This window comes from Dryas octopetala, chromosome 9 (assembly GCF_963921425.1).
Source record: "Dryas octopetala chromosome 9, drDryOcto1.1, whole genome shotgun sequence".
Lineage (NCBI taxonomy): Eukaryota > Viridiplantae > Streptophyta > Magnoliopsida > Rosales > Rosaceae > Dryas > Dryas octopetala.
Window position 1 is genome coordinate 13108642 of NC_141374.1, and position 24672 is coordinate 13133313.

General features: G+C 36.2%; 3 protein-coding genes and 1 pseudogene across 3 annotated transcripts; 2 read left to right on the forward strand and 2 right to left on the reverse strand.

The window, feature by feature from the left end:
* Positions 1-5602: 5602 nt before the first annotated feature.
* On the forward strand, positions 5603-7838 carry LOC147274315 (short-chain dehydrogenase TIC 32 A, chloroplastic-like). Its single transcript, XM_086256316.1, has 7 exons — positions 5603-5909; positions 6004-6235; positions 6345-6424; positions 6523-6679; positions 6803-6884; positions 7027-7114; positions 7216-7838. Exons 1-7 carry the CDS (start codon positions 5786-5788, stop codon positions 7461-7463), a joined length of 1011 nt encoding a protein of 336 aa, XP_086112442.1. The 5' UTR covers positions 5603-5785; the 3' UTR covers positions 7464-7838.
* Positions 7839-9830: 1992 nt separating this feature from the next.
* Positions 9831-14073, forward strand: LOC147274316 (copper ion binding / methyltransferase). Its single transcript, XM_086256315.1, has 12 exons — positions 9831-10022; positions 10136-10401; positions 10688-10761; positions 10894-10988; positions 11206-11303; positions 11406-11489; positions 11988-12068; positions 12196-12279; positions 12405-12500; positions 12777-12859; positions 13262-13350; positions 13513-14073. The coding sequence occupies exons 1-12, from the start codon at positions 9887-9889 to the stop codon at positions 13845-13847; spliced, it is 1521 nt and encodes a 506-aa protein (XP_086112441.1). The 5' UTR covers positions 9831-9886; the 3' UTR covers positions 13848-14073.
* Positions 14074-16503: 2430 nt separating this feature from the next.
* Positions 16504-17438, reverse strand: LOC147274317 (transcription repressor MYB6 pseudogene; annotated as a pseudogene).
* A 2767-nt stretch (positions 17439-20205) lies between these two features.
* LOC147274318 (Transducin/WD40 repeat-like superfamily protein) lies at positions 20206-24420 on the reverse strand. Its single transcript, XM_086256314.1, has 9 exons — positions 24283-24420; positions 24014-24169; positions 22546-23743; positions 22343-22433; positions 22032-22189; positions 21889-21940; positions 21405-21484; positions 21225-21318; positions 20206-21124 (listed from the first exon to the last, which is right to left on the reverse strand). Exons 3-9 carry the CDS (start codon positions 23683-23685, stop codon positions 20535-20537), a joined length of 2205 nt encoding a protein of 734 aa, XP_086112440.1. The 5' UTR covers positions 23686-23743; positions 24014-24169; positions 24283-24420; the 3' UTR covers positions 20206-20534.
* Between the last annotated feature and the right edge of the window lie 252 nt (positions 24421-24672).

The window sequence follows — 24672 nt, forward strand, 5'->3', positions numbered from 1 at the left end:
GCTACAACTACCAGCTGCAGGTCTAATGCAGGGAAGTGTTCTTTGGGATTATGAGGTTTCTGGAGTGCAACACATGTTTCACTTACAGAGCTATATATATACTAAGGTGACCTAATCAAGCTTATTAAGCTAAACGGGACCATAATCCCAATACTTAATAAATAAACATCTTTATTTATTTACTTTTTTGTCTCTAGTTAGTATTTAGTAATCAAAGGAAGAAAATCTAATAAGCCGCACTCAAACTTAAAGGTGAAGCCACTGATTTTAAAACCTTAATTTTACTCTAAAATGATTTTGATTGATTCATTTCGAAATGGCTTACCTAATTGGAGCTTTATCCTTGCCATACTCATCTCACCTATCAGGCTATCTCATACCCCCTGAGTTAAGACTCATAGGCCTAATTGTGGAGAAATTATTGTGTGTATTTGATACACTGTTACATGGTGTAACTAATTCAATGTATTATAATATGAGTGGATGTTATTAATACTATATCCTATTAATATAAATATACCGTCCAATAATACATTTACACATTTAATTGGTTACACCATGTGACGGTGTATCAGATATACACAATAATTTTTCCTAATTGTGTGAACCTCAATATTGTTATTATAAATTGGGATAATTTTAGAAAAAGTATTCTAACTATACCTCTTGTCGCAGTTGAGGATGTCACATTCAGTTTGTTCCAATTAAGGATCTCAAACTTTCTATTTAACTCAATTAAGGGTTTTCGGTCAAAAATACCAATTTTAAGAAGTAAAAATGTCTTTTTACTTAAAAAATAATTATAAAAAATTATAAAAATAAAAAAATAGTTTTCAAAATAAAACTAAAAGAAACTAAAAAATAAAAAAATTCCACAAAATAAAACTAATTGAATTTTAAAAAGTAAAAATAAAAAAGAGGCCTCCTCCTTCCCCCACCACCTAGCCCCGACCCTCCCCCTTCCCCCACCCCTCTTCTCTCCTTGCCTCACTTTCTCTCTCATCTTTCTCTGTCTTTCCTTTCTTTTTCTCTGCCCCCTAGCCAGCTCCACCTAACCCGCCCGCCCGCCCGCCCCTTTTCTCTCTCTCTCTCTCTCTCTCTCTCTCTCTCTCTCTCTCTCTCTCTCTCTCTCTCTCTCCCCTCCCAGCCCATCCCCATCCCCATCCCCTTCCTCTTCCCCCAAACACAACCCCAACCTCGCCCTTCCCCCACACAGCCCCGCCCATCTCCTCTCTCTGCCTCACTTTCTCTCTCATCTCTCTATATCTCTCCTCTCTTTCTTTCTGTCTGCCCGCACACCCAGCTCCCCCCCAAGGCCCCAACCCAGCCCAGCCTTTTCCCTCTCCCCTCCCCTCCCCTCCCCTCCCCTCCCCCATCCTCGTTGCAACCCCCCACCCAGTTTTGTTTAGTTTAATTATTTTTCATTTTTTATTTTAATTGTTTAGTTTTTTTTAGGTAAATAGACATTTTTGCCCTTCAAAATTGATATTTTTTAACCAAAAACTCTTAATTGAGCCAAAAAGAAAGTTTGAAAGCTTTAATTAGAATAAAGTGAATGTTGCATCTTCAATTATGACACCGGGTATAGTATGAATCATTTTGCTAAAATTATCCTTTATAAATTATTTAAAATAGAGTTATGTGTGTAATTTGAAGTTGGATAAGTAAAGAATCATCTATTGATTTATAAAGTAAAAATTCACATACACTAATACTGAGCTTCTTTGCTAACGACGGAACTAGAGAGAATATCACAAGTATATTGTATGTGAAATCTTAGTCTAATAAGTGAAGTGACAATAAGCTATAGCTGTGTATATATAGCTTAGGGCAATTGTTGGAAAGCCAAAAGTACTAAACAGCGCATTGAATTTCAGTTAAAACTTAGAAGCACCCTGCAAATTGAATTCCTCTATTAGGTTGGGGACATGGGACAATGAAGAAAATTATTGTGAAAGCTGTACAAAGGTTTCCTCCTTTAGAGCCAGCAGGGCAGTGGCAACACCATAAAGAGCTTGCCATAGCAACAATGAAAGTAAGATGACACTGATCGGGTCATGTCAGCACAGCACTCAGCATGATAGGATTAGGATAAGTGGATAACAACACTTTTTCCCCTCCTTTCAAGACCTCCTCAATGGCCTTCGAAATTTACAGATGGTCTCTTAAAGTAAAAGGAAGTACCATAATTAATGCTATTTATTATATACATGGATTTGGGGTTCATGAACTGGAAGCTTTTGGGGTTTGGGACCTCATCTCCATATTAACCCAACAGTACTTTCTGTGACTCTGTTATACAACTTATACTCTCATATGTCCTTGAAAACAAAAGGGGTATCTCCATACCAAATACATAGGTTAAATTAAATATATATGATTTTATTATCTTATGTGGTATTTTGTCGATCAACATTTGCTTTTTTTATTTTTTAAGTTTCTTTCTCTAATAAATGAGGCAAATCGCTGTCGCAAATATTATTTATCATATTCAAAGACTAAATAACAACTAGGGGATTAGTTTAATTGGTTAAATAATGGGATTGGTGGACTCAAATGCAATTTACTTTTAAAATGACAAATATACCAGTCAAAAGTTAAGGAGTATTCAAGAGTTTATAATATATACATCATGTCAAAATGTTGTATTTTCATCAATATGAGACATTTAAGACATAACATTAATCCATCACACTTCTTTCATGCTTGACAGTTGACACTATACCCAAAACTGTAGATTCTTTTCTTCTTTTAAAGCAGTTTTTACTTATGAATCACTCAAAGGAACCAAATAAACAATTGGACATGTGGCAGCACCATGGTGTAAGAGCATGGGTTATGGGGGAACCAGCAATGTGAGGGGATCAGATATCCTTCCAATATTAATAATATATGGAGTTGTGGAGGAAGGATATGATGTCATAAGGTCCCCGCATGAGGGCACGGGGGATATACAAATACAAGTGCTCCAAAAAGCTGAATTTCAGTACTTCTTTTCCTTTATTATCCACCTTTTGGCCAATATTAATTAATAAATAAATAATAATGCTAATAATAAAGGTTCTATCTCTATTCTCTACCCACCCTTTCTCAAACTATACCAAATTACAACGAACGTGCCATAAGAAATGATACTCTCTTGCTCAATTATTTGACCTTATTAAATGAGCTTTTATTATCCACGATATTCGGATTTTCCAAGGATACAACTACAACTACAACTACAACTACCCCATCTTTTCCTACGTGAATATAGTGTGAATCGATTGGCAGAGAATGTGGATTGATCCACATGTTATAATGTTGCAAAATTCTACCTTCTTATAAACAATTGGCAATGGCTTTGAATTTTTTTCATTTTTCATCTCATTCTCAACATGCTGATTACTTTATGGTGTAGAGGTGGAACTATTACTTTAGAGTTTAGACGTCCAAAATTCAAAATGATAAATTTGTGCCGATCGATTTGGGCCACAATTTTGTATGGTTGAATTGGTAATATATTCTTTAAAACTGTTGAGATGTAGATATGTAAAATATTCTTTTTTCATTTTTGGCAAAGAATGTAAACCAAAAACCTACAACAACACATACTCCAACCAAGCCTCATTCATTAAAAAGATAATTTTGACACAACTTGAGGGAAATACTAGAGCCAAATACCAGAATCCTTAAACTATATGACCAAGAAAGTGATGAATGTAAGGAAATAGCACTACTAATAACACTGCCATTACCGATAACAAGCTGGGAATCAAAAAGAAAATAGAATTCAGTGAGAGACAAGTGATATTGGTGCAATAAAATTGATTCAAAATCCAAAAAAGATAATAGAAAACGAATAAAACGGAAAAAAGAAAAGAGTGAGGTTTGAACAGAAATGATTGACTGGAGGCGACTTTTTTATCCCAAGAAAATGCAAGATTCGAGGGTGCAACATTGACTGATCTGCAAAAATTGGAACCTCACGTGCGATTCCCATTTGACAATTGCACACACTCTCTCTCCCTAGACACTTGTGCCCTTGTAATTTCGAGGTTAATTATTACATACTTGGTTTTTTCATTAGCCTTATGCCCATGCGCTGTTTGTCCACATTCTCGTTAGGATATAGAAAGTTCCATTCCAGCTCAATTTTTCGAATACAATTGATTGTATTTGTATAATATAGCTATATATATTCAAATATATATAAGACTAATATTATCTACAAATACAATCAAGAAAAATTAAGAAATGGAGAAATATTTTACTCATCTCTTATACTAGCGTCTCGTCTCAATCGGTTTTTTATTGGCTTATAATTTGTTTATAGTAAATATATATCTAAACTCGAAGAAAGAAAATACTTTTAGATCTTCACATTTACAAAGTTTTCAATTCGATAAAAGTAACTAAATACCCGGACAAAAAAATCTAAATAAATAGTAATTGCTTAGTACGTATGTATGAATGGATTTTTTATTTATTTATTATGGTAGTGGTTTTTATCTTTTAGGACATGTTTTTCTTGATGTTATTTTATCAATTTACTTAGTTTATTTTACCAATTTATCTTTGTTAAGTATAATTTTTTCGATTATTATTTTTATTAAGTATCAACAATTTATAAAATTTCAAATGTTTTATAATATATAGATAGAAGATAGATTATATGAAAAAAAATGACCAGGTTAGTTTGGAAAACATTATAACTTTTTCTTACCCTAAAATCATAACTTCCTTAAAATGGTGGATTTATGTTTTAGGGTTTTTAGATTTCAGTACAAGCTTCTTCTCCATAAATTACGGTAAACTCTACTTCACCGAAAAAAAAAAATCATGGTAAATTGGAATATATTTTTTATTCGTGAAGTTAAAACCTAGGACATTTGAATTTACAACTCTGCTTTCTGCTCATCTTATTTCTAATTTGACAATTGTGCGGGTTATTTATCTTAGAAACATTGGATATCTCATATCTCCAATAAATGCAAAAGATGCGTCATGATACATCATGCATATTTGCATCAACAAAAAGTTATGGCTTATAGCTCGTGACAAGAATTCAGGTTTTAGTCCTGTTTTTTTTTAATCATAAAAAGAAAAGAAAATCACAAAACAAATAAAATGATATCTTAAATTTAATGTTTTGGATTCTTGAAAAAAGATGTAGTAGTAAATGTCTAAATGATGCTAGATTTCCCAAAGAAAGAAAACTGATTAAAATCCCGATCTCTTACCGATATAAACAATATTTTTTATTTTATAAAAAGAAATAAATAAGCATGAATGAGTAAGTTAATTTGTTTTCTTGATTAAAGTAATTAGTTGGATTAGACCAACAAATTAAAAAAACCAAATTAAATCAATTAATTAATCCAATCATGCAAAATTAAATTTAATCTCTTTCGATCAATCACTGACAAATATGGAATCCTCTCTTTCTCTTTCTCTTTCTCTTTCTCTTTCTCTTTAAGTTTGAACTCCATTGATTTCTCTTTCTCCACCCAATTAGGCCAAGAAGAAGATCACCACTATAAAATCTAATCCATTCTTTTCTGCTACTCATTAACCAGCAGTCCAGCACTCATCTCTCTCTCTCTCTCTCTCTCTCTCTCTCTCTCTCTCTGTGCGTCGTTTATAATAACCAAACACGTACGTACTACTTGGTTTGGTTCTCTGTCTTTGTTTTTTGTACGTGTTACAGTCAACGTAGTCAAATCAGTCTAGCTCACTGGTCCTAGCTAAGTCACGAATCAACCACAGTTTGAACAACAAGATCGACCAACAACAAACCAAAGAAATGCTCGAGACGGTGATGTATCTGATCGGCTCAGCCGGCGCCAGCGGATACGGCTCCAAGACCACGGCTGAGCAAGTCACCGACACCTCCCCCGACCTCCACTCCATCACCGCCATCATCACAGGTACGTTCGTTCCATCAATTCGCGCAATCATCGCTCGCCGTCCGATTACGATCAGTTTGCGATGATCATGATTATTGATTTTCATTATTGTTAGGGGCGACGTCGGGGATCGGAGCCGAGACGGCTCGGGTTTTGGCCAAGCGCGGAGCCAGGCTGGTCCTCCCGGCTCGGAGCCTCAAAGCCGCGGAGGACGCCAAGGCTCGCATCGTCTCCGAGTGTCCGGACTCGGAGATCATCGTTATGGCGCTCGATCTCAGCTCTCTCACTTCCGTTCGGAACTTCGTCGCAGAGTTCGAGTCCCTCCAGCTACCTCTCAATCTACTCATGTAACTCCACAAACTTCTCAAAATTAATACTCTCTCTTATCTGTTTGGTTGCCGAGAAAACGCAGGAAAAATAACGAAACCTGCTGCTTCTGTTTGGTTTATATCTCAGAAACAACGCCGGGAAGTTCGCGCACGAGCACGCCATATCCGAAGACGGAATCGAAATGACCTTTGCCACTAATTATCTAGGTATTTATTACTCTACCGCCGACTAAAATTAATATTTAATTAGTCGTCAACGAATGAATCAGACCTAATTAAGCATGATCGATTTTGGTTTTTCTCAGGTCACTTTCTGCTGACGAAGCTGCTGCTCAACAAATTGACCGAAACGGCGGCGTCTACCGGCGTCCAAGGCCGAATCGTGAACGTCTCGTCGGCCATTCACGGCTGGTTTTCCGGCGATACAATCCGATATCTCGGCGAGATAAGCCGAAGCGGAAGGTGAGCGGCCGAGAATCGGGAACTGCAGTTTCATTTCATTTAATTAATTAGAAATTTGTGTGTTTGAGAGAGTTTGACTGATTTTTTTTTTTGGGAAATTTTGTCTGGGTCCTCCCTCACCAGCCATTACGACGAGACACGTGCGTATGCGCTCTCCAAGCTCGCCAACGTTTTGCACACCAAGGAACTCGCTCGGCGACTCAAGGTGCTTCATTTTCATCATTAAAGACAAATACTCGAATATAAATTAAAAAGTGAATTTTGTTTTTTCCTTCAGATTTTTTTTTTAATTTATTATTTCTAATTTATTGTTTTTTTTTTTTTTTTTTTTTTACTAAAATGATCAGCAAATGGAGGCCAACGTGACCGTAAACTGTGTCCATCCAGGAATCGTTCGGACCCGACTCACCCGAGAACGTGAAGGACTCGCCACAGGTTTGGTTATTCATTATCCGAAAATGTAGAAATTAAAAGTTTTTTAGTTATTTTTGGTGTAGTAATTTGAAGAAATTAAATATTTAAATTAATTTTTGCAGATTTGGCGTTTCTGTTGGCTTCGAAGCTGTTGAAAACGATACCTCAGGCGGCGGCGACGACGTGTTACGTGGCGACGCATCCGAGGCTGAAGGACGTGTCGGGGAAGTACTTCGCGGATTGCAACGAAACGACGCCGTCGAAGTTGGGGTCGAACTTAAGCGAAGCTGCTCGGCTGTGGTCCTCCTCTGAAATCATGGTGTCCAAAGACTCCATTAGTGCTATTTTTCCAGACCAATTAAAAGATTAGAAACCAGATCATATATGATCATCCCTTAATTATATATATATAGATAATTAAAGATAGAGATGGAGAAACAGAAAAGCATCTTACCAGGTAATTATAATTACTTCTTAATTAATTAATTAATGTCTGTTTAATTAAATATATATATATAATAGCATATATGTTTAGATAGTCCTGTACGTGGGGGAGAGCTAGAAAAGAAGAAGGAATATCCACCGAAATATATATACCTTGTACACATATTTGATTGTATTTATATAAATATTATTATATATAGTAGCTTTTAGTAGTATAGTGGTAAAGGAAAGCTTATGATGTATTCTATTGTATGCAATACATATCATATATATATATATATATATGAATGGTTTTCTTAGTTGGAACAAGTCATGATAGAGCAGTGCAAGTTGGTATTGTACATGTGTTGGTTTTTATATATCTCATGTTTGGGGTTAGATGAGGCTGGTATTAGATTGGATTGGTAATGAATAATGATACAAAAGATATTATATCATGGAATTAATTAGAGTTGTGCTATGGACTTTGGTTGGAGATGAAAGTGCTTGGAACCCTAGTTTGGATTAAATATATAATAATTATTGAATAGCATAATATATATATATTGGTTTAATTTTCTTTATGGAAAATGTACGTGTATATAAACAAAAGAAATTAAGAGGACATTAAGAACATGGGGGTGGGTTAGTTGCATGTGGTGGTTGAATTAATATTTGAAGAGTATCTTTCTTTCTTTGGGACTATATAGTATGTATGGGGCCTACTACTAACATGCGCGGTGGCTGATGCATGCGTTCAAGGAAAGGAAGTACTTCAAGACTCATCAAGAGGCTTTTAAAATACCTCTCTCCCTTTCCTAATTCTGATCATCACCATTAATTCCCACTTGAATTTTTCTTTTCCAAAAATAACAATAATACACTTTTGGTGGTAAATAAAAATATTGATGCCAATTCATTGTTGCAAAGGAAAGCATACACAGCACAATGGGGTGTGCATCCCAAGCAAAGAGAAAAGAAGACCTGCTGTTGCGAAGGAGGGCTCTGTCAAGTGTCAAATGCAATAGGAAGCTTTGTAGTCAAATAGTCAATGCATGGTACAGGCTGCGCCACAACACAGGAAGGCATGCATTAAAGTGGATCGAGTTACAGCAACCCTAGTTTCTAGTTTCTAGGTGCCTAGCTAGCTAGATAACTTTTAAGTTTCACACTTTTGATCGATGCTTCCTGTTTTCCATGTACACATGCACACGAATTCCCAAAGACAAAGATAGACAGAGTCTGTCTCCCCCGATAAGCCTCTCTGCCTCTCTGCCAATTTTCCCATGCATGCTGATTATTACTGTTTTGACAGTATATGACACGTACTGTCTGTAATTGAAGACTTCGGCTTCTTCTAGCCAAAAAGAAGACTTCGGCTTCTTCTAGCCTTCAATAATTCATTATTCATGATATATAGGCGTTTAACGATTTTCAGCAACTATATTCTATGATCTATATATCCCATTCCCCATCAGCATAACTCCTTAATTAATGGTACTTAAAACGCTACTAATTAAGACCGTTTACCTCTACGTCCGAATTTCCTCTATTCTTTAGCCCATACAAGTTATAAACAAAAAATTAAATAAAAGCTAGCATGCATATAAAGAGGTGACACATGATCTTGACGTTGAGAATAATGACATTAGCGAAGCTAGCTAGTCAACTTCTACAGGCTTTAGCAAAAACTACAAGTTACCAACTTCCCTTAGTGCTGACTTTAGTATTATAGATTATAACTCCCTTAAAACCACAAAGCCACAAAAAAAGCCACATAGCCAACGATACAATTAAGTTGATCCTGTATTTGCTTTACCAACAGACAAATTGTGAATGATCTTTTACATTATACATATACCTATATCTGGGCAAACGAGTTATCGGGCCCAATTGCCAGGATGCATCAGTCGGACTCAAATGCCTAAGAATACACATTATATATGGACTTTGATATTATGTAAAAGGACATTGAGCTTAACTCATCCTTAAAAACCGACTTATAAAGGGACAATTGCCCAAGACTTATATACTATACAACCGAACTATATCCTAACAATGTGAGATATTTAAAATTATTTTAAGAAAATTTGGTAAGTGAGTCTAGCATTTTTTGTTCACAGAAAGTTTTGAAGGGGTCAAATTTCATTATTTTAGACTATTAGTGATACATACCCAAAATCACTACAAACCCAACCCACTTGTTAGGCCCATGTTGGCTCACTCAACATCCAAGCCCAAAAGGCTAAAACCCTGAAGACCCATAAACCCCTGAAGAAAGTTAAGGAAACCCAACCATACCAGCTCTCTCTCATTCCCAGTCACAGAGGCTCAACAAGCTCCTCCTCAAACGGCTCAACCCTGCCGAAAATGGCGACCACCCTGATCCCCGAGACTGCCCACAAGCTCCTAACGCAAGAAACCCTCCGCTCCGCAGCCAAACAGTCCCAGCGTTGCCTCACAGCCCCCGTCCGTCTCCGCCGAGCCATTAAAAAGTACCTCCGAGGTCTCAACTCTCTCTCTCTCTCTCTCTCTCTCTCTCTCTCTCTCTCTAAAAGTGTATATTCTATATCTATATGCGAAAATAATGCAATTCAATCTATGGGTTTGGGATTTTAGAGCAAGACGAGCCCCATATGAAGAGGAAGGTGCTGAGGCTATCGGAATCGTTCAGCCAAATCAAGGACGTGAACGCGCAGCTTATTTCAGCGACTTCACAAGAGCTTGTTGAGGACCCTTTGAAGTCTGTGGACCAATCCAAGAGGTGGAAGATCAAGAGCTCTTATGGAGACATAGGTCTCACCTACAGAGGCGATGAGACCATCGCTTATGTTGCTTCCAGAATGCCTGCAGTGTTCTCTGCTTGTTACAGAGTCCTCAATGAGGTAAATTAAGGAATTTTTTATGTAGGTATGTGGCATAATTTTGAATTATGGGTGTTGGTCCTCTCTGTTTGAAAATGGAGGAAAGTAGAGAAAGTGATGTTCCTGTTTGCTAGAAATGAGGTGCTTAGCTTGACTTTGTTATATAGATGTATTAGGTTTTCAATTGGGTGGAAGTTATTGTTCCTTTTGAGTGTGGATTGGTGAAAGTTAGAGTTAGAGTTGTTCTGAAGTTGTGTTTTTTATTGGATAATTTTCAGCAAAATGTTTGTGTTTTGTTGTTTTACAGGTTCGTAGAAGACTGCCTGATTTCTCTCCGGCTAAAGTGTTGGATTTTGGTGCTGGAACGGGTTCAGCTTTCTGGTGAGAAGTTCATTTGGTTATCTTTGGATTCTCATTCACATGAGAATATTGGATTCCCATTCACATGAGAATATTGGATTCCCGTTTGTCTGTGGCTTTGAATTTTGACATTATGGGAATGGAATGCTGTAGGGCACTACGAGAAGTCTGGCCAAATTCCTTGGAGAAAGTTAATTTAGTGGAGCCATCCCAATCAATGCAGCGTGCAGGCCAGAGCCTTTTACAAGGTTCTTAATGATTAATATTCTATGTTCCAACTAGTTAATTGATATTCTTAACGATTAATATACAGTAATAAGATTGCAAAGATAATTGTTAACAACTGGTAGAATTACAGTTGTTAAAGGGCCAATCTACCAACTTCTGACTGTCCTTGTTGCGATGGTTCATACATTCTCAAAGAATAAGCAAAATTCTGACCTTTTTATGTCATGGTTATTTTAGGGCTGAAGAACTTGCCACTTATTCATAGTTATGAGAGCATCCAATCGTTGACTAAAAGTATCAACAAGTCAGAGAGAGAACATGACCTTGTAATTGCTGTAAGTTGTATTTATCTAGAACTTCTACCAATTATAAACATCATGTTGGCCTTGGCGTGGTTGGTACTAATAATAACTGATGTTTGTTGCTATGGGGTGAAGTCCTATGTGCTTGGAGAGATACCATCGCTGAAGGATCGAATTACTGTAGTACGCCAGCTCTGGGATCTTACACGGGATGTCCTGGTATACTTTCAACCTATGGATGAATTTAATGTTTCACTATGATTTCATGACAAAGCAATTTGTATGATCCTATGTTTGTACCATGGACTAAGGGATCTAGTATTATATGTTTTGTGCTATTCTGACAAGAGTTTTTAACAAAATTGGCAAAAGATGCACCCATTCTTTTCAAGAATAGCACTTCTTTTAAAACTGTTCAAGAAGAGCAAAAAAATAGGGGTGCATAGGCCTATGCACCCACAGTTTTTGCAATTAAAGAAAAGTTGTATAACAAGTGCTTTTTATTCTTGAAAAGTGGGGTTAATTTTTTTGCTTAGTTTTGTTCAAAACTCTTCTGACAAATGATTATGGAAAATAGGGGCAAAAGAAAGAAATAGTTGTAATCATATCACTTGCCATGTTATAATTGTTTTCATGGGAATTTTCAGTTTTGACCTTCCAAATTTTCAGCCTAATAAATTTACCTTTTGGTTTCCTTAAAAATCCATATGTTCTTAGATTTTGATTGAACCTGGAACACCACAAGGGTCTAATATCATATCTCAGATGCGGTCGCATATATTATGGATGGAAAAAAGGGTAAGTTGTTTCTTTTTTACCCTTGTTCTTTAAGATGAAATTTTAGTTTGGATGCTTGTTCAATTTATGTGTCAATCATGCTTTTTTTCTATCATTCATGTACAATGAAATAATCATGACTTTTCAGAAATGCCGTAAATCTAAAGATGGAATCGATGAAACTTCGAAGGACTTGGTGACTCAAAAAAGTGGTGCATATATAGTTGCTCCTGTGAGTATAATATATATTCAGCCCATATTTTTCTCTTTCTAAATTAATATGTTGCCCAACTTCTCCATCTATTTTTTTTTTTAATTTGAATTCTCTCATTTTATTTTATAGTTCTCTTGATGCAGTGCCCTCATGATGGACCATGTCCACTGGAGAAAGCTGGAAAATATTGTCATTTTGTTCAGCGCTTGGAGAGGACATCTACACAGCGTGCATACAAGGTTCCTCCTTAAATCCATGACCTACCCTCTTTGTTCTTGAAAGATTTATGTGGTTAACATGTTATGTGAACCTTAGTACTGATTTTAAAGGCAGGTGTTGAATTGTGGGATTTATCCAATGGCTAGACATTTGTAGAGGAACGTCTATATTTTCCTAGTGTCTGTGGGGGATGGTGGGGGTTTCATTTGGAAACAAGAGCTGTTACATTATGATTAAAACAAGTGATCATTAAATTATTCATTGGTGACACCTTCTCTTATTTGACCTTTTTTTAGCGTTCCAAGGGTGGCCAGCCATTACGTGGCTTTGAAGATGAGAAATTTAGCTTCATTGCTGTCAGGCGAGGACATAGACCACGGTTAGTATTTTTTTGTGTTTATATCCAAAATTGTGGATTGGATGCATTCTTCTTTGACAATGCATGCTCAAAATCCAATCTCATAAAGCTACACTGCCATATATGATACATGAAAACCATCCCTTCATTTTAGGCAGATTTTTTTGGGCTAAATCTTTCGTCACATAATTTGGTTCTGGTGAACTCAGATTCTTTCTTATTAAACACATACTTTAACTTTCATTGATCTTAATTAAATGATTATAATCATAAATATTTTGATTTATGCTGATCAATAGTTTTTCAAATCAAATAACTCTGATCCAAATATGTCCTTCTCTTACAGTCTCAGGTCCTTTTGTTCATAAAAACTTTTATGTTTTGAATGTTTTCTCTGATGGTTTCACTATTGTTACTGAACAGGGAACCGTGGCCTCTTGATGGTATGACATTTGAGACTTTGAAGGAACAACATGCTAACAGATTTCCTGAAGATCTTGAAATTGACTATGGTATGTCTAACATGTGCACATTTCTTACTTTAAAACATCTCCAAGAGCTCCATTATGAACTTGTCTCCGGTATGATATGTTAACTTGCATTAATTACCATCAGTCTGGAAGTTCTAAACTTTGATTTTTTTAATTCTAATGCTTTGTGTTTGACCTTGACAGAGGACATAATTAGCTCGCAACAAGCTGACATGATTCCATATGAAGAACCAGATCCAGTTACCTATGATTCTGATGTTATGGAAACTGATGTTGTTGATGATAATGATGAAGAGGAGGAAGATGAAACAGGTAATGCTGATCTTGGGGGTGGTTGGGGTAGGATTCTCTTTATGCCTGTTCGGAGGGGCAGGCAGGTCACGATGGATGTTTGTCGATCAACCAAACGAGATTGTTCAGAAGGTGCGCTTCAGCGAGTGATTGTCACCAAGAGTAAGAACCCTACATTACATCATCAAGCCCGAAAATCTCTGTGGGGAGACTTGTGGCCCTTTTGAAGATAGATGCCTATAGTTCTTGAAGTTGTAACCACTGTATACGAAACTATGTTGTTATGCTCAATGCTATTTGTTAGTAATATTCATTAAGGGTCTTCCCTCTTATAGTAATTTGCATGTTTTGTGTCCCATTAAGTGAATTTAGTTTTGTGTGAGTGTGTTATAACTGAAAATGGGAAATGGGTTTTCATAATATGGACTTGAAAATAACTTTCTGCACTCCTTGCACCTCTGTAAGTTTTAGTATGTTTGGCAATGAATGATATAATTGACCCCTCTCTTTCAATAATTTTGGAAAGGTTGCCGTCTGACTGCCAAAACGGGTTACACGACGGCTAACAAAGTAACAGCTACAAGTACCCTTTGTGTGCTACATATTGGAAAGTCTAGTAAAGAAGCAAATAAGTTCTCTGTTTTATTTTTTTGGTTCAATGAGGTTCATTGCTTTTGGACTGAATGAGGTACAAAATAGACCAGAGTGTCGGTGAGTGTTCAATGGATGGTTCATTTGCTGGTTTGGGCTAAACTGAAATCAGTTTGGGAACAAAATTTAATAGCTTAGTAAGGCAAGCCATAAATGTGGTATAGAATAATTGTAATTGATTAACCTCCAATGAGATTCACTTTTTGAAAATAGTGCAAATATACCTTGGAGTAGTTTGTAAAGTGATATAAAGCCATTGCAATGGGACAAATAGAGTACTAAATTAAGCTGTACCTATCAAGTCGCTTTTCTAAGTAGAATGACCATTAAGGGTACATGCTGAATTAACTTGATGAAAAAGTTTTGAACAAGTCCAGTATCAAACTTATATGTAGCCTAACCAATCCTATATAGTAAGAGGTTCAAAATTAGGTCGACTATACTAGAGCCAATCCAAGTTCACTTAACCTAAATTGACTAATTCGTAGGCATGGGCAAGAAGGTGTTGGGAGATCTCAATTGTCAAAAACACCAACACCATCAAACTGCGTTAGCGTTCAGTCATTGACCAAATAAGAGAGAGCATTATTATTGAAAAGGGGTTTTGTGGAATTTCGATAAAGGCCTCAATATTACTCAGGAAGCACATAAAATTTTTCTATTAAAAACTCTAGTGTTTACTGGAAAAATTAAAAAACAGATGCACTCTCGTAGTATACCGTGAGTCCTTTAACTCTAAAAGTTAATCAACTAATTTGTGATTTAGTGATATTTTTTTCTCCTATGTTAGTAGGAGAGGTCCCAAATTCAAATCACCAAGTAAAATAAAATAAATTCTATTTTAAAAAAATATGCATACATACATACATACAATTGTTCTTTTTACAGAACGTCTGTTCTTCAATTAAAGAATAGACACATATATTTTATGGTCTTTTTTAATCATTGATCTTATTCTTAGTAGAATTTAATATTTAGGGTATAAACCTTCAATTGAGCTATGTTCCTCGGCTTTAACTCTTGGTTTTGATCTCACATTCACCCAAAACTCGGTAGTTAAAACCTAAAATATAATCTCGTATGATAATTTTATACCTTACAGGCCTACAATATAGAACCCTATTCGCTAAAATGGTGAACCCTATAAAAAAATACTCTTAAAAAATGATGAAATATTATAAAAACATCCATATATGTTCTTGTCCTACACAGATAATTTCTATACATACATATTAAAATGTTAATATATGACTACTTGACATCTTAATGGTACCAACTACCAACCCAAAAAAAAAAAATTTAAAAAATCCAAAAACTTCAAATATATAATTAGTGAGATAATTTTTTTTTCCCCACAAACAAACACGTTGTACACAATAGAGTAAATAATGCCCTTAAGATTGAAGGTGACGGTGCAAAAACAGCTCCACTTACCTACTTGTACAAGGCAAAGGGTGACAGGTGAACCAGTCCCTCTCAGCCACATGCATCATGCATGTTTGTTGTGTACATTTGTGTATATTTGTAAGGATACAATATTAAAAGAACGGTGAAGGCTGCTGATGCATTTTGAAACTTTGATGTCCCATTTTCAGCATCCATGGAGGGAGCTCCCTGCCTCCCTCCATCCCATCACTTGGCTCAAGAATAATGCTAGAGTAACCATCATTTCTTAGCCCATTAGGTGATTATATGAACTGTTAAACAATACCATTAGCTGTTAATTATTACATTTAATATTACAATTATTAGTTAATTAACACATTTTCTGTCACATAATACGATATGCTAGTGTAATTGGAAAATATAATCCCTTTACGCCCTAATATTACTCCTTAGCTCAATAATTTCATTGCTTTGTCATTTATAGACTATGCCACTATATATAGGATCCAAGTATGACTGTCTACACTAATTGCACCTTGTTTATAAGGGAACCCTAGCCTAGGCCTCCTCCAATATTGCCCTCTAATAATTCATTGTGATTGGCGCAATTTGAATCTCTTGGACTTTCAGCCAAATTAACTTCTATCTAGCTGTAAGTGGGATCAAATTATGCAGGCCTATAAAAGCTTGTGACAGAAGGCAAAAGATTTTGGACAGATCTTGGAGCATCTTTTCAAATAAGGATTAACTAATGTAGACATGTGAAATCTAAACAACTCTAGCTTCAGTCATGACTAACACTACAATTTAAATCATGAAAAGCCAACTTTGACACATACTGATAATTCAAACCAGTAAGGAATCAACAAAAGAGTCCAATTGAACATGATCTTCTGCCTTCAGAAGCTGCTGAAAACATTCCTCATACATTTTCCATGGCAGAGTACTATATCTTTCTGCTGCTGCAGGCTCAGCATTTTGGTTGCAGCAGGCACCAGATGGGCCACACCCTTCATACCCTGGATTCACAAAATCAACACAATCTTTAATATTATCACAAACCAAGGCCTCCCCAAAATCATTATCATCACCAGCTTTAATCTCACCAGACCAAGACTCATCATGACGATTAGAAACCTCCGAATCATGACTGCCAGCTACTTGCTTATATGACCCAAAAACCATATTGTTCTTTGTGATTGACAATGGAGACACTCTGATAGGCTTTGGGAGATGAACCTTGATCTTTGTTGTGATCTCTTCTTGTTCATTTTTCTTGGGCTCCCCAATACATTTTGAGTTTTTTAGCCTTTTTCTGATGTGGGTATTCCAGTAATTCTTGATCTCATTGTCAGTTCGGCCCGGGAGTCTTCCAGCAATTAGAGACCAACGATTGCCCAGAAGAGAATGAAGCCTCACAATAAGGTCATCCTCATCAGGAGTTATGTTGCCTCTCTTTATATCAGGTCTGAGATAGTTCATCCACCTTAGCCTACAACTCTTCCCACATCGAAGAAGTCCTAAAAAAGTTGGTTTTTCCACAACCAAATTATAAATACATAATTTATAAAAACCAAAACAGAGAAGAAAAAAAAAAAAGGAGAAGCAAATCTAAAAAGGGGTAGATTACTATGTGGTTAATTATTACCAGCTTTATTAGGCAGAGACGTCCAATGGCCTTCACCATGGGACTGGATGTACTGAATGAGCAATGTGTCTTCTCTGGCAGTCCATGGACCTCTGTGCAACCCCACCTTTGAACAACATGGTGATCTTCCCATGTCACTCACTCACACACACACACACACTCAGCTTCAGCCACAGAACAAGCTCAACAGCACCAGCTAGAGAGGCAGAGAGACCATAAAAGCACAAACCCTGTTTAATTCCCTTCTTGGATTTTATTTATACCATCAGCATTATGAACATTCTAGAAATATTTATGTATAATTAAGCTCTATAATTAAACTCTATTATGTGATGTGCTTTCAATACATAGACTTGCACTTATGTATTTGGTTCTGTATTGCTTGTTTCTAATTAATTTGTTGTCCTTATCATTGTTTTATTTGCCTTTTCTTTTTGACTGAGTTTAAAAAACGAAAAAACAAGACTTTTCTTTTCTGTCCTTTTTGGTATCTAACTCATGAGTCATGACATAACTTTTTATCTAACATATAAATCATTGAATTTTAGGGTTTATAAAATTGGACTAATTACAAATAAGTCAATAAAACTTTTCACAATTACATTTTAATCAATGCACTTTTTCATAGTTTTATTTTAATCACTATCGACCAAAATGAAAAAAATATGAATTACAATAAATTAATAAACATACATTACTATTTATATTTAGATTTGTATTAGGTTTGTATTTGACTGCTATGTAGCAAAACGACTTAGGGTTTAGTTCTTGGGTTTTGGGAATAAGCTCCGAAACCTTAATTCTAAATCCTAAACCTCATTTCTAAACCTTAAAACCTCATTTATATACCATGCACTTCATTTTTATACCATAAACTAAATTAAGGGCAATGTCATAATTTTACGCTCATAAGTAATTAAAAAAAAAAAGCAAATTGGTATTTTCTAATGCACTAAAATACATGACATCATCAAGTAGATTGGGCTTAGTAACTAAAATAGGCTGGCCCATTGACTAAAATATAATTTCTCAAAATATACCATTGACTAATATGGGATAAGAAATTTTGTAATGACTTATTTGTAATATTGAAACTTTTTATTGACTTTTTTGTAATTTACCATATAAAATATGAACCACAAGTTTACAAACCACCCATCAATTGTTTACCTGCCTTTGTTTCCACGAGGTCGTGCAATACGTATTGTTGATTTGGTATATAAATTATAAGAAAAATGATAAATACACTCTAAAATTAATTTCTCACACATGAGGCTATTATCTATAAATGTATAACTGTATAAGTACAAGGTTGATTTTAGAGGGCAAATTATAGTTCTTGATTATAATTTTTATTTATATGACAAAGATCGAACTATTAACCTATCTTAATTAGTAATGCTAGACATTCCATATTTTTTTCTCAACTTACATAGTATTCATACATTGGATACTAAAAAATAAAAAATAAAACTTAAAAAAGAAAAAGAAATACATTATGCAATAAAATAATGATACATAAGGTAGGATACAAATATTGAGAAAAAAAGTTGGGACAATTAGCATTATTGTATCTCAGTCTTAATATATCCCCACTCATTTTTTATTCTTTTTCACCACTTAAGCTAACATAACGATTTAGTTTCCAATTATAACTAAAAAACGAGAAAAAGAAGCCACCGCATTAAAAAAAAAAAAAGATTAATCAGTAATTAAAAGCCTCATATTATATCAGCATAACAAGATGATTTGATAATCTCATTGTGCACATTAATCAAAGAAGCATATTGAAACTCTCTTTCACAAAATCACTGTCTAACAACCAAATGGATCTCTCTCTCTCTCTCTCTCTCTCTCTCTCTCTCTCTCACATCAGGCTGCTGCTTCATTTCAATAGTACCACGTACATCATATTTATAATTTATTTGCATGCATATCTTATTTAGTAGTTAGCATTAGCATATCGTAACAGTTGCAGCCTGTGGTGCCCTACACCACCCATATTTATGCTCTTTCAGTGTCTCAATATCAGATTTCAATACACTTTTTCATGCTTCTTCTTTATGGATGGAACATACATTCTTTCGAGTTTCTAAATAAAAAGTTTCTGATATGCGTGCAGGCCAAAATTTCTCTCAACGTCTAATTTTTTAAAAGAATGCTCTTAATTTACATTTTTTTTTCCTGGTACTAGCATGCTCTTAATTTATTGATTATAGCAGATCTTCATTTTCAGTATTAGTCGCATTCTTTTTTGTTACATTACAAGGGATCAAATTCTTAACCTATCTTAACCCGTTTAGTCTCTTTCATCACTTGAGACTAACCTCAGAGGCTCAACCTATTTTAACCAAACTTATTTCCCTGTTTCTTTCATCACTTGGACTAATCTCATAGACTTATCACAATCACAGATTCACAGTTTCAATATTCAAATAAGTCTTTGTTTCCCCATAACAGTATATATCACTTTCCAAATCAGGAAGTTCTATGACACTTAATGCTGGGGTTAGTTCGGATTCTTCTATCATAATGAATGAGGGCTTAACTTAACGTTGCCTAACTTTCCTCATATAATGCAGTGTTGTAAAACACAACCCATCATCACCCTTTTCTTAAAAGCCAAGGAATAATTGTAGAGCAATGAAAAGAAAAGGAAGTACAACTGATAGAGAGAGAGATAATTGGGACAGAGAGTAGCTGCCCCAAACCACCCAAAATTTCATAAATGAAATTTCAAGCACACATACAAATCTTTCTGAATGTAGGTTCTCAGAAGATGCCCCACAGACACCTAAGCTATAATACATTATACACACTTGTATTGTATACACATGTACTCTAGGGGACTTACTGCCACATGACACCTTGTATAATTTCTGAGCTCAGAACAAAACAAATTAAAGAATCATATAATTGACTTGTATAAGATGATCCAATACAAAACAAAAGCACTCCCCCAGCCAATTGTTGACACCTGGTGGGACTGCAGTTAAATTGGATAACTGTTGCCACCTGGCATGACCTGACTGGATTATAATACACTTGGTAATCTTCAAGGGTCCACACTAGGTAAACCCACTTAGGTTCTCTTAGCAAACTGTCAATAACACTCTGCATTGGACAAGCGCCAAGAATTATTTAAACCAATACCAGCGGTGATTGCAAGGATGCAAACCACTGTTTAAAAAATGCCAGCTTGAGGCCAGATGATCCAGCCTCAGTGATTTTAACGACGAATCGGTAACCCATAATTGTGGTAGGTTCTAATCCGTCCATCCCCTCCGGCGGTTACAATCACAAGGCCCCACATATGAGAGGAACCAGACATGCTCTGGCAGGCACTCTTCAAAAACTTGTACTCGGATTTACACATTGTTGGGGTAGCGACCACTGGACTTGGGCTTACGAGTTTCTCTTCAGGCCAAGTTGCAGTACCCCTTGGTAAGGACTCCAACAAAAAACCGCGACCCAAAGAGAAGCAATCAGGTGAAGAGAGGTGCACATTTCTCTGTTCTACTTGCTCATCAAAACTGAGATGCCTTAGCTGATTATCAAGTCTACTTCCCGGCATTTCCCCATTGAATGTAGGGGATGAAAGTATTTCTGGCATGTTGTTCACACCATTCCAAGGTATAGCAATCAATGAGTTGTGGGACACAAAAGTCTCACAAGACCATATGTTCTTCGTTCGTGAAGAGGTCATGTCCTGGCTATTGTAGTTCCAGATGTGGACATTTGAATCCTCACTTGCTGAGACAATGTGCTTTCCATCTGAAGTAAAAGATGCAGACATATGGCTTCCTCCACTTCGAAAACCTAATGAAGAAGGATAAAAACAGTTAGCGATAGAATCAATGTGAACTTAATCATGAAGTATGTTGGAGGAGGAGGGGGGAAAAAGCAACATGATACACACCCCTAAATTTGCAGACGACATTAGCCCCACAAATTACACGGACAACTGAATCGGCAGAGGTGACCATAACTTTGCTTGGGTTGCTTGGAGAAAACTGAGGAATTGTATTAAATTAGTACACAACAGTAAAATAAAGAAGTGAAAATGGTAGAAATAACATAACAAATTTGCCATAACCACCTGAAAGCCAGTTATCCTCTTTCCTGGAGACTTCTTTTTGCCCTGTATGCATATCTGAGCACCCAATTGCAGATGATTATCTGAAAACACAGAAACCATGATCATGATCTACTAAAACAGAATAACAAAAAAGAACACAAGCTGTAATGGCCCATGGGTAGATCTAGCCCTTGCAACACTGGCTTGCAAGAGAAGGGTGCCTAAAAGGCTCATATACTAATCCAGGACATTTTATTTTTGCAATGTGAGATGTTTGGGACATAGCTCAAGCACAGAGGGCATATAATGACCTAACATTAGAACCTTTGCAAATCATCTCATGTCAATGGGATTACAGGGAAGAAAGGAGATTAACCAAAGCATTTAATTGTCAGAACTTCCCAATTTTTCTATTATGCTTCACAAATCTGGTTTTAGTTATAGAAGAAGCATTATAGTGGCATACTATTAAAAGAGTTTCACTACAAGCCAAATGTTTTCGTACCTATGATGTTGTAAATACAGCAGTTTCCAGTCATGAAGCCCACAATTCCTCCCTGCAGGTATCAAGTAAAAAAGTTATGTAAACAAAATACATTTAGTTTCATGCTTAATATTTCATTGCCAGGCAAAAAAAATCCAACAGACCTTTGCATCAGGATGATAAGATACAGCAGTAACTATCTCACGAACATCAATATAATCAACAACCAGGCAACGAATAATTTCCCAGATGCGAACTTTTCCATCTATTGAACCGCTGATGAAATAATTATCATCCAGAGGGTTGAAATTCACGCATGTCACTGCATCAATCATCACAACAATAAATAAGCATTGCAGGACTAATTGAAAATGGGAGAAAGGATTGTAATCATACCAATATAGACAACCAGCATAAACCAAGTTATTGATATATAACATTGAAACAAGAAATGCAAACAAGTGGCAAAGCTCACCATAATTACTATGAGAAAAAACTCTCAGGCATCTATCACATCCCACTTGCCATAGACGAACTGTCTTGTCAACAGAGGATGAGAGCAGAAACTGCAGCGCACACAAATTAGTTGAAGACAACATTAGAATCATCAGGTTCAGTAAACTAACACAAACTTTGGGGGAAAACACAATAGGGAATAAAATCCAAAATATTACTAACCCCTTTCTTTGACCATGAGAGATCTAAGACCTCACCACTGTGTCCCTTGAACACATGCAGAGGCTTCTCCAATAAGCGGAAAACCTTTGGAGGGAAAATGACGCAAGCGGAGTCTGATGATCTCCTCAGTTTCTTCTCCTCTTTATCCACACTCGGAGAGTCTAACTTAGAAAATGGATTCATTTTGAAGTATAGAGAAGAAGGATCATCAGAAATATCAAATTTGTCGATTCTCTCATCCTCAATCACCTTCCACACACACACGATACCATCTTGACCAGCACTTGCCAAGTATTGCCCATCAAGACTGAACTTCATGGACAAAATTGACCCCTTGTGAGCCAAAAAATCTTGCCCCGAATAAAGAGAAGACAGTTCCTTAGTCCACTTCCTACTTGGATGAACTCGAACTCTTTGCATCTTTTTCCCCAATGCAGATTTAAGACTGATGGGGCTCAATGCAGCGCCATGTTTATCAGCAACGCACATCCCAATTCCTAATTTCCATAGCCATCCCCTTTTAGCTTTCTTTTTTGCATCAAAAAAGTGCTTAGCGTTGTCAACTTCTCTCTGCAATAATTGCTTAACCAGAAGAGATGGTGAATGGTTTGTCCCAACACTAACCAAATGATTCAGTCCCACTTCACCTAATCTGCTGGGTATTTGATCCTGACCCAAATCATCCACAATGACATCCATTCCATCATTCAAATTCCTCATTGCACATTCACAATTCTCATCCAAAGCACCATTTCCTAGTGACTCCCGAGCTTCATTTGACGAAGAAGACTCAGTAGACTGACTTGAGCAAGACCCCTCTTCCAAACCCGAAGTTCTCAACACCACCCCACTTTCTTCTTTAATTCTATCAATACCCATTTCAATTTTGTCAACAAACACATCTTCTAGTTCTTCTCTCATCATCAAATTCCGATCTAAATCCAAACCAATCCATTTCAGGAACTTATGGCGGCGTTCATGAACAGTTCCCAGGTTGTTAGCCCAAACCTCAGACCTTAAGAAACTCGAAGGACTACAACTACAATCCTCAGAACAGTCCGAACCCCAATCCGACACAGAAGAGAGGTCCTCCCGGGTGTCATAAAATTGATCCTCACGCTCTTCACTATAACTACCCATCAATTAACTGTTTTCTTCCTTAATTTTGTCTTCAACCCATGAGACTCTGAGTCAACAACTTGAAATGAAAACAAAAAACAAAAAAGGAAAAAAGAAAAATTCAGACCCTCAACTAGATAGCAGAAAAAATATAATCTGTTTCCTTATCCATGACCAGAAATTTCAAATTTATTGTCAACAATAGAATCCATAAACTGCAGAAAATCAAAACACCCAATACAGATCTTGCAAAACCCAGTTACAGATTGTGTCCAAAAACCACATGAAAATCTGGAAGAGAAAGAATGAATCAAAAAGGGGAGACTTTTGAGTTTTGAGTTTTGCTCACCTGGGTCACCACCAAACTTGGGTCAAACACAAACCCCAGAATCTACTCCCTCATAGGGATTTCCACTTTCCCAACTCCTTCCAATCTCTCTCTCTCTCTCTCTCTCTCTCTCTCTCTCATCAGCAAGAGAGTTCCCACCTGGGGAGGCAAAGAATACTACAAAAACCCAAACATAAACAAAATAAAATAAAAGTAAAAACAAAAAAGTAAATAAATAAAAAATGAAAAAAGGCAAAAATTTGGCTTTGCCTCGAGTTGTGCGTTAGTACCAAGAAGAGAGAAGGTCCCGGAGTAGTGGAAGGTGCTCGTTGTTTGCGTTGTGTGTTGTATGCTGTGTCCTCTCTCTCTCTCTCTCTCTAAATCGCACAGTGTCTGATTCAATTTGGTGATTGGTACGGATCTTAAACCTTTGTAAACTGTTCTTTGTTGTCGTACTTCCATATTCCAACGACTTATCCCGCGGTTTTTTTTTTTCCTTTTTTTTTTTAACCACAAAACAAAGAACGACTTGAGTTTGGGGTTTTTTGCTTTTTACTGACCACAACATATTTTTCCCTCCATTTATTACAGCAACATGAGAGGAGTGTCTGTACTCTGTACTATTGCTTCTGCTTCTTTTATCGTTTAAAGTTTTCTTATCGTTACGCTCTCCAAGAGAA

Excerpts from the sequence above, each read along its gene's own strand:
- LOC147274315 (XM_086256316.1), top strand. The coding sequence starts at position 5,786 with ATGCTCGAGACGGTGATGTATCTGATCGGCTCAGCCGGCGCCAGCGGA. Across the intron at positions 6,425-6,522 it reads CTTTGCCACTAATTATCTAG|GTCACTTTCTGCTGACGAAG; the intron begins GTATTTATTACT and ends GGTTTTTCTCAG. Across the intron at positions 7,115-7,215 it reads ACGTGAAGGACTCGCCACAG|ATTTGGCGTTTCTGTTGGCT; the intron begins GTTTGGTTATTC and ends TAATTTTTGCAG.
- LOC147274316 (XM_086256315.1), top strand. The coding sequence starts at position 9,887 with ATGGCGACCACCCTGATCCCCGAGACTGCCCACAAGCTCCTAACGCAA. Across the intron at positions 10,762-10,893 it reads GGAACGGGTTCAGCTTTCTG|GGCACTACGAGAAGTCTGGC; the intron begins GTGAGAAGTTCA and ends GGAATGCTGTAG. Across the intron at positions 12,860-13,261 it reads AGGCGAGGACATAGACCACG|GGAACCGTGGCCTCTTGATG; the intron begins GTTAGTATTTTT and ends GTTACTGAACAG.
- LOC147274318 (XM_086256314.1), bottom strand. The coding sequence starts at position 23,685 with ATGGGTAGTTATAGTGAAGAGCGTGAGGATCAATTTTATGACACCCGG. Across the intron at positions 22,434-22,545 it reads TCTCATGGTCAAAGAAAGGG|TTTCTGCTCTCATCCTCTGT; the intron begins GTTAGTAATATT and ends TGTGCGCTGCAG. Across the intron at positions 22,190-22,342 it reads TTTTTCTCATAGTAATTATG|TGACATGCGTGAATTTCAAC; the intron begins GTGAGCTTTGCC and ends TGATTGATGCAG.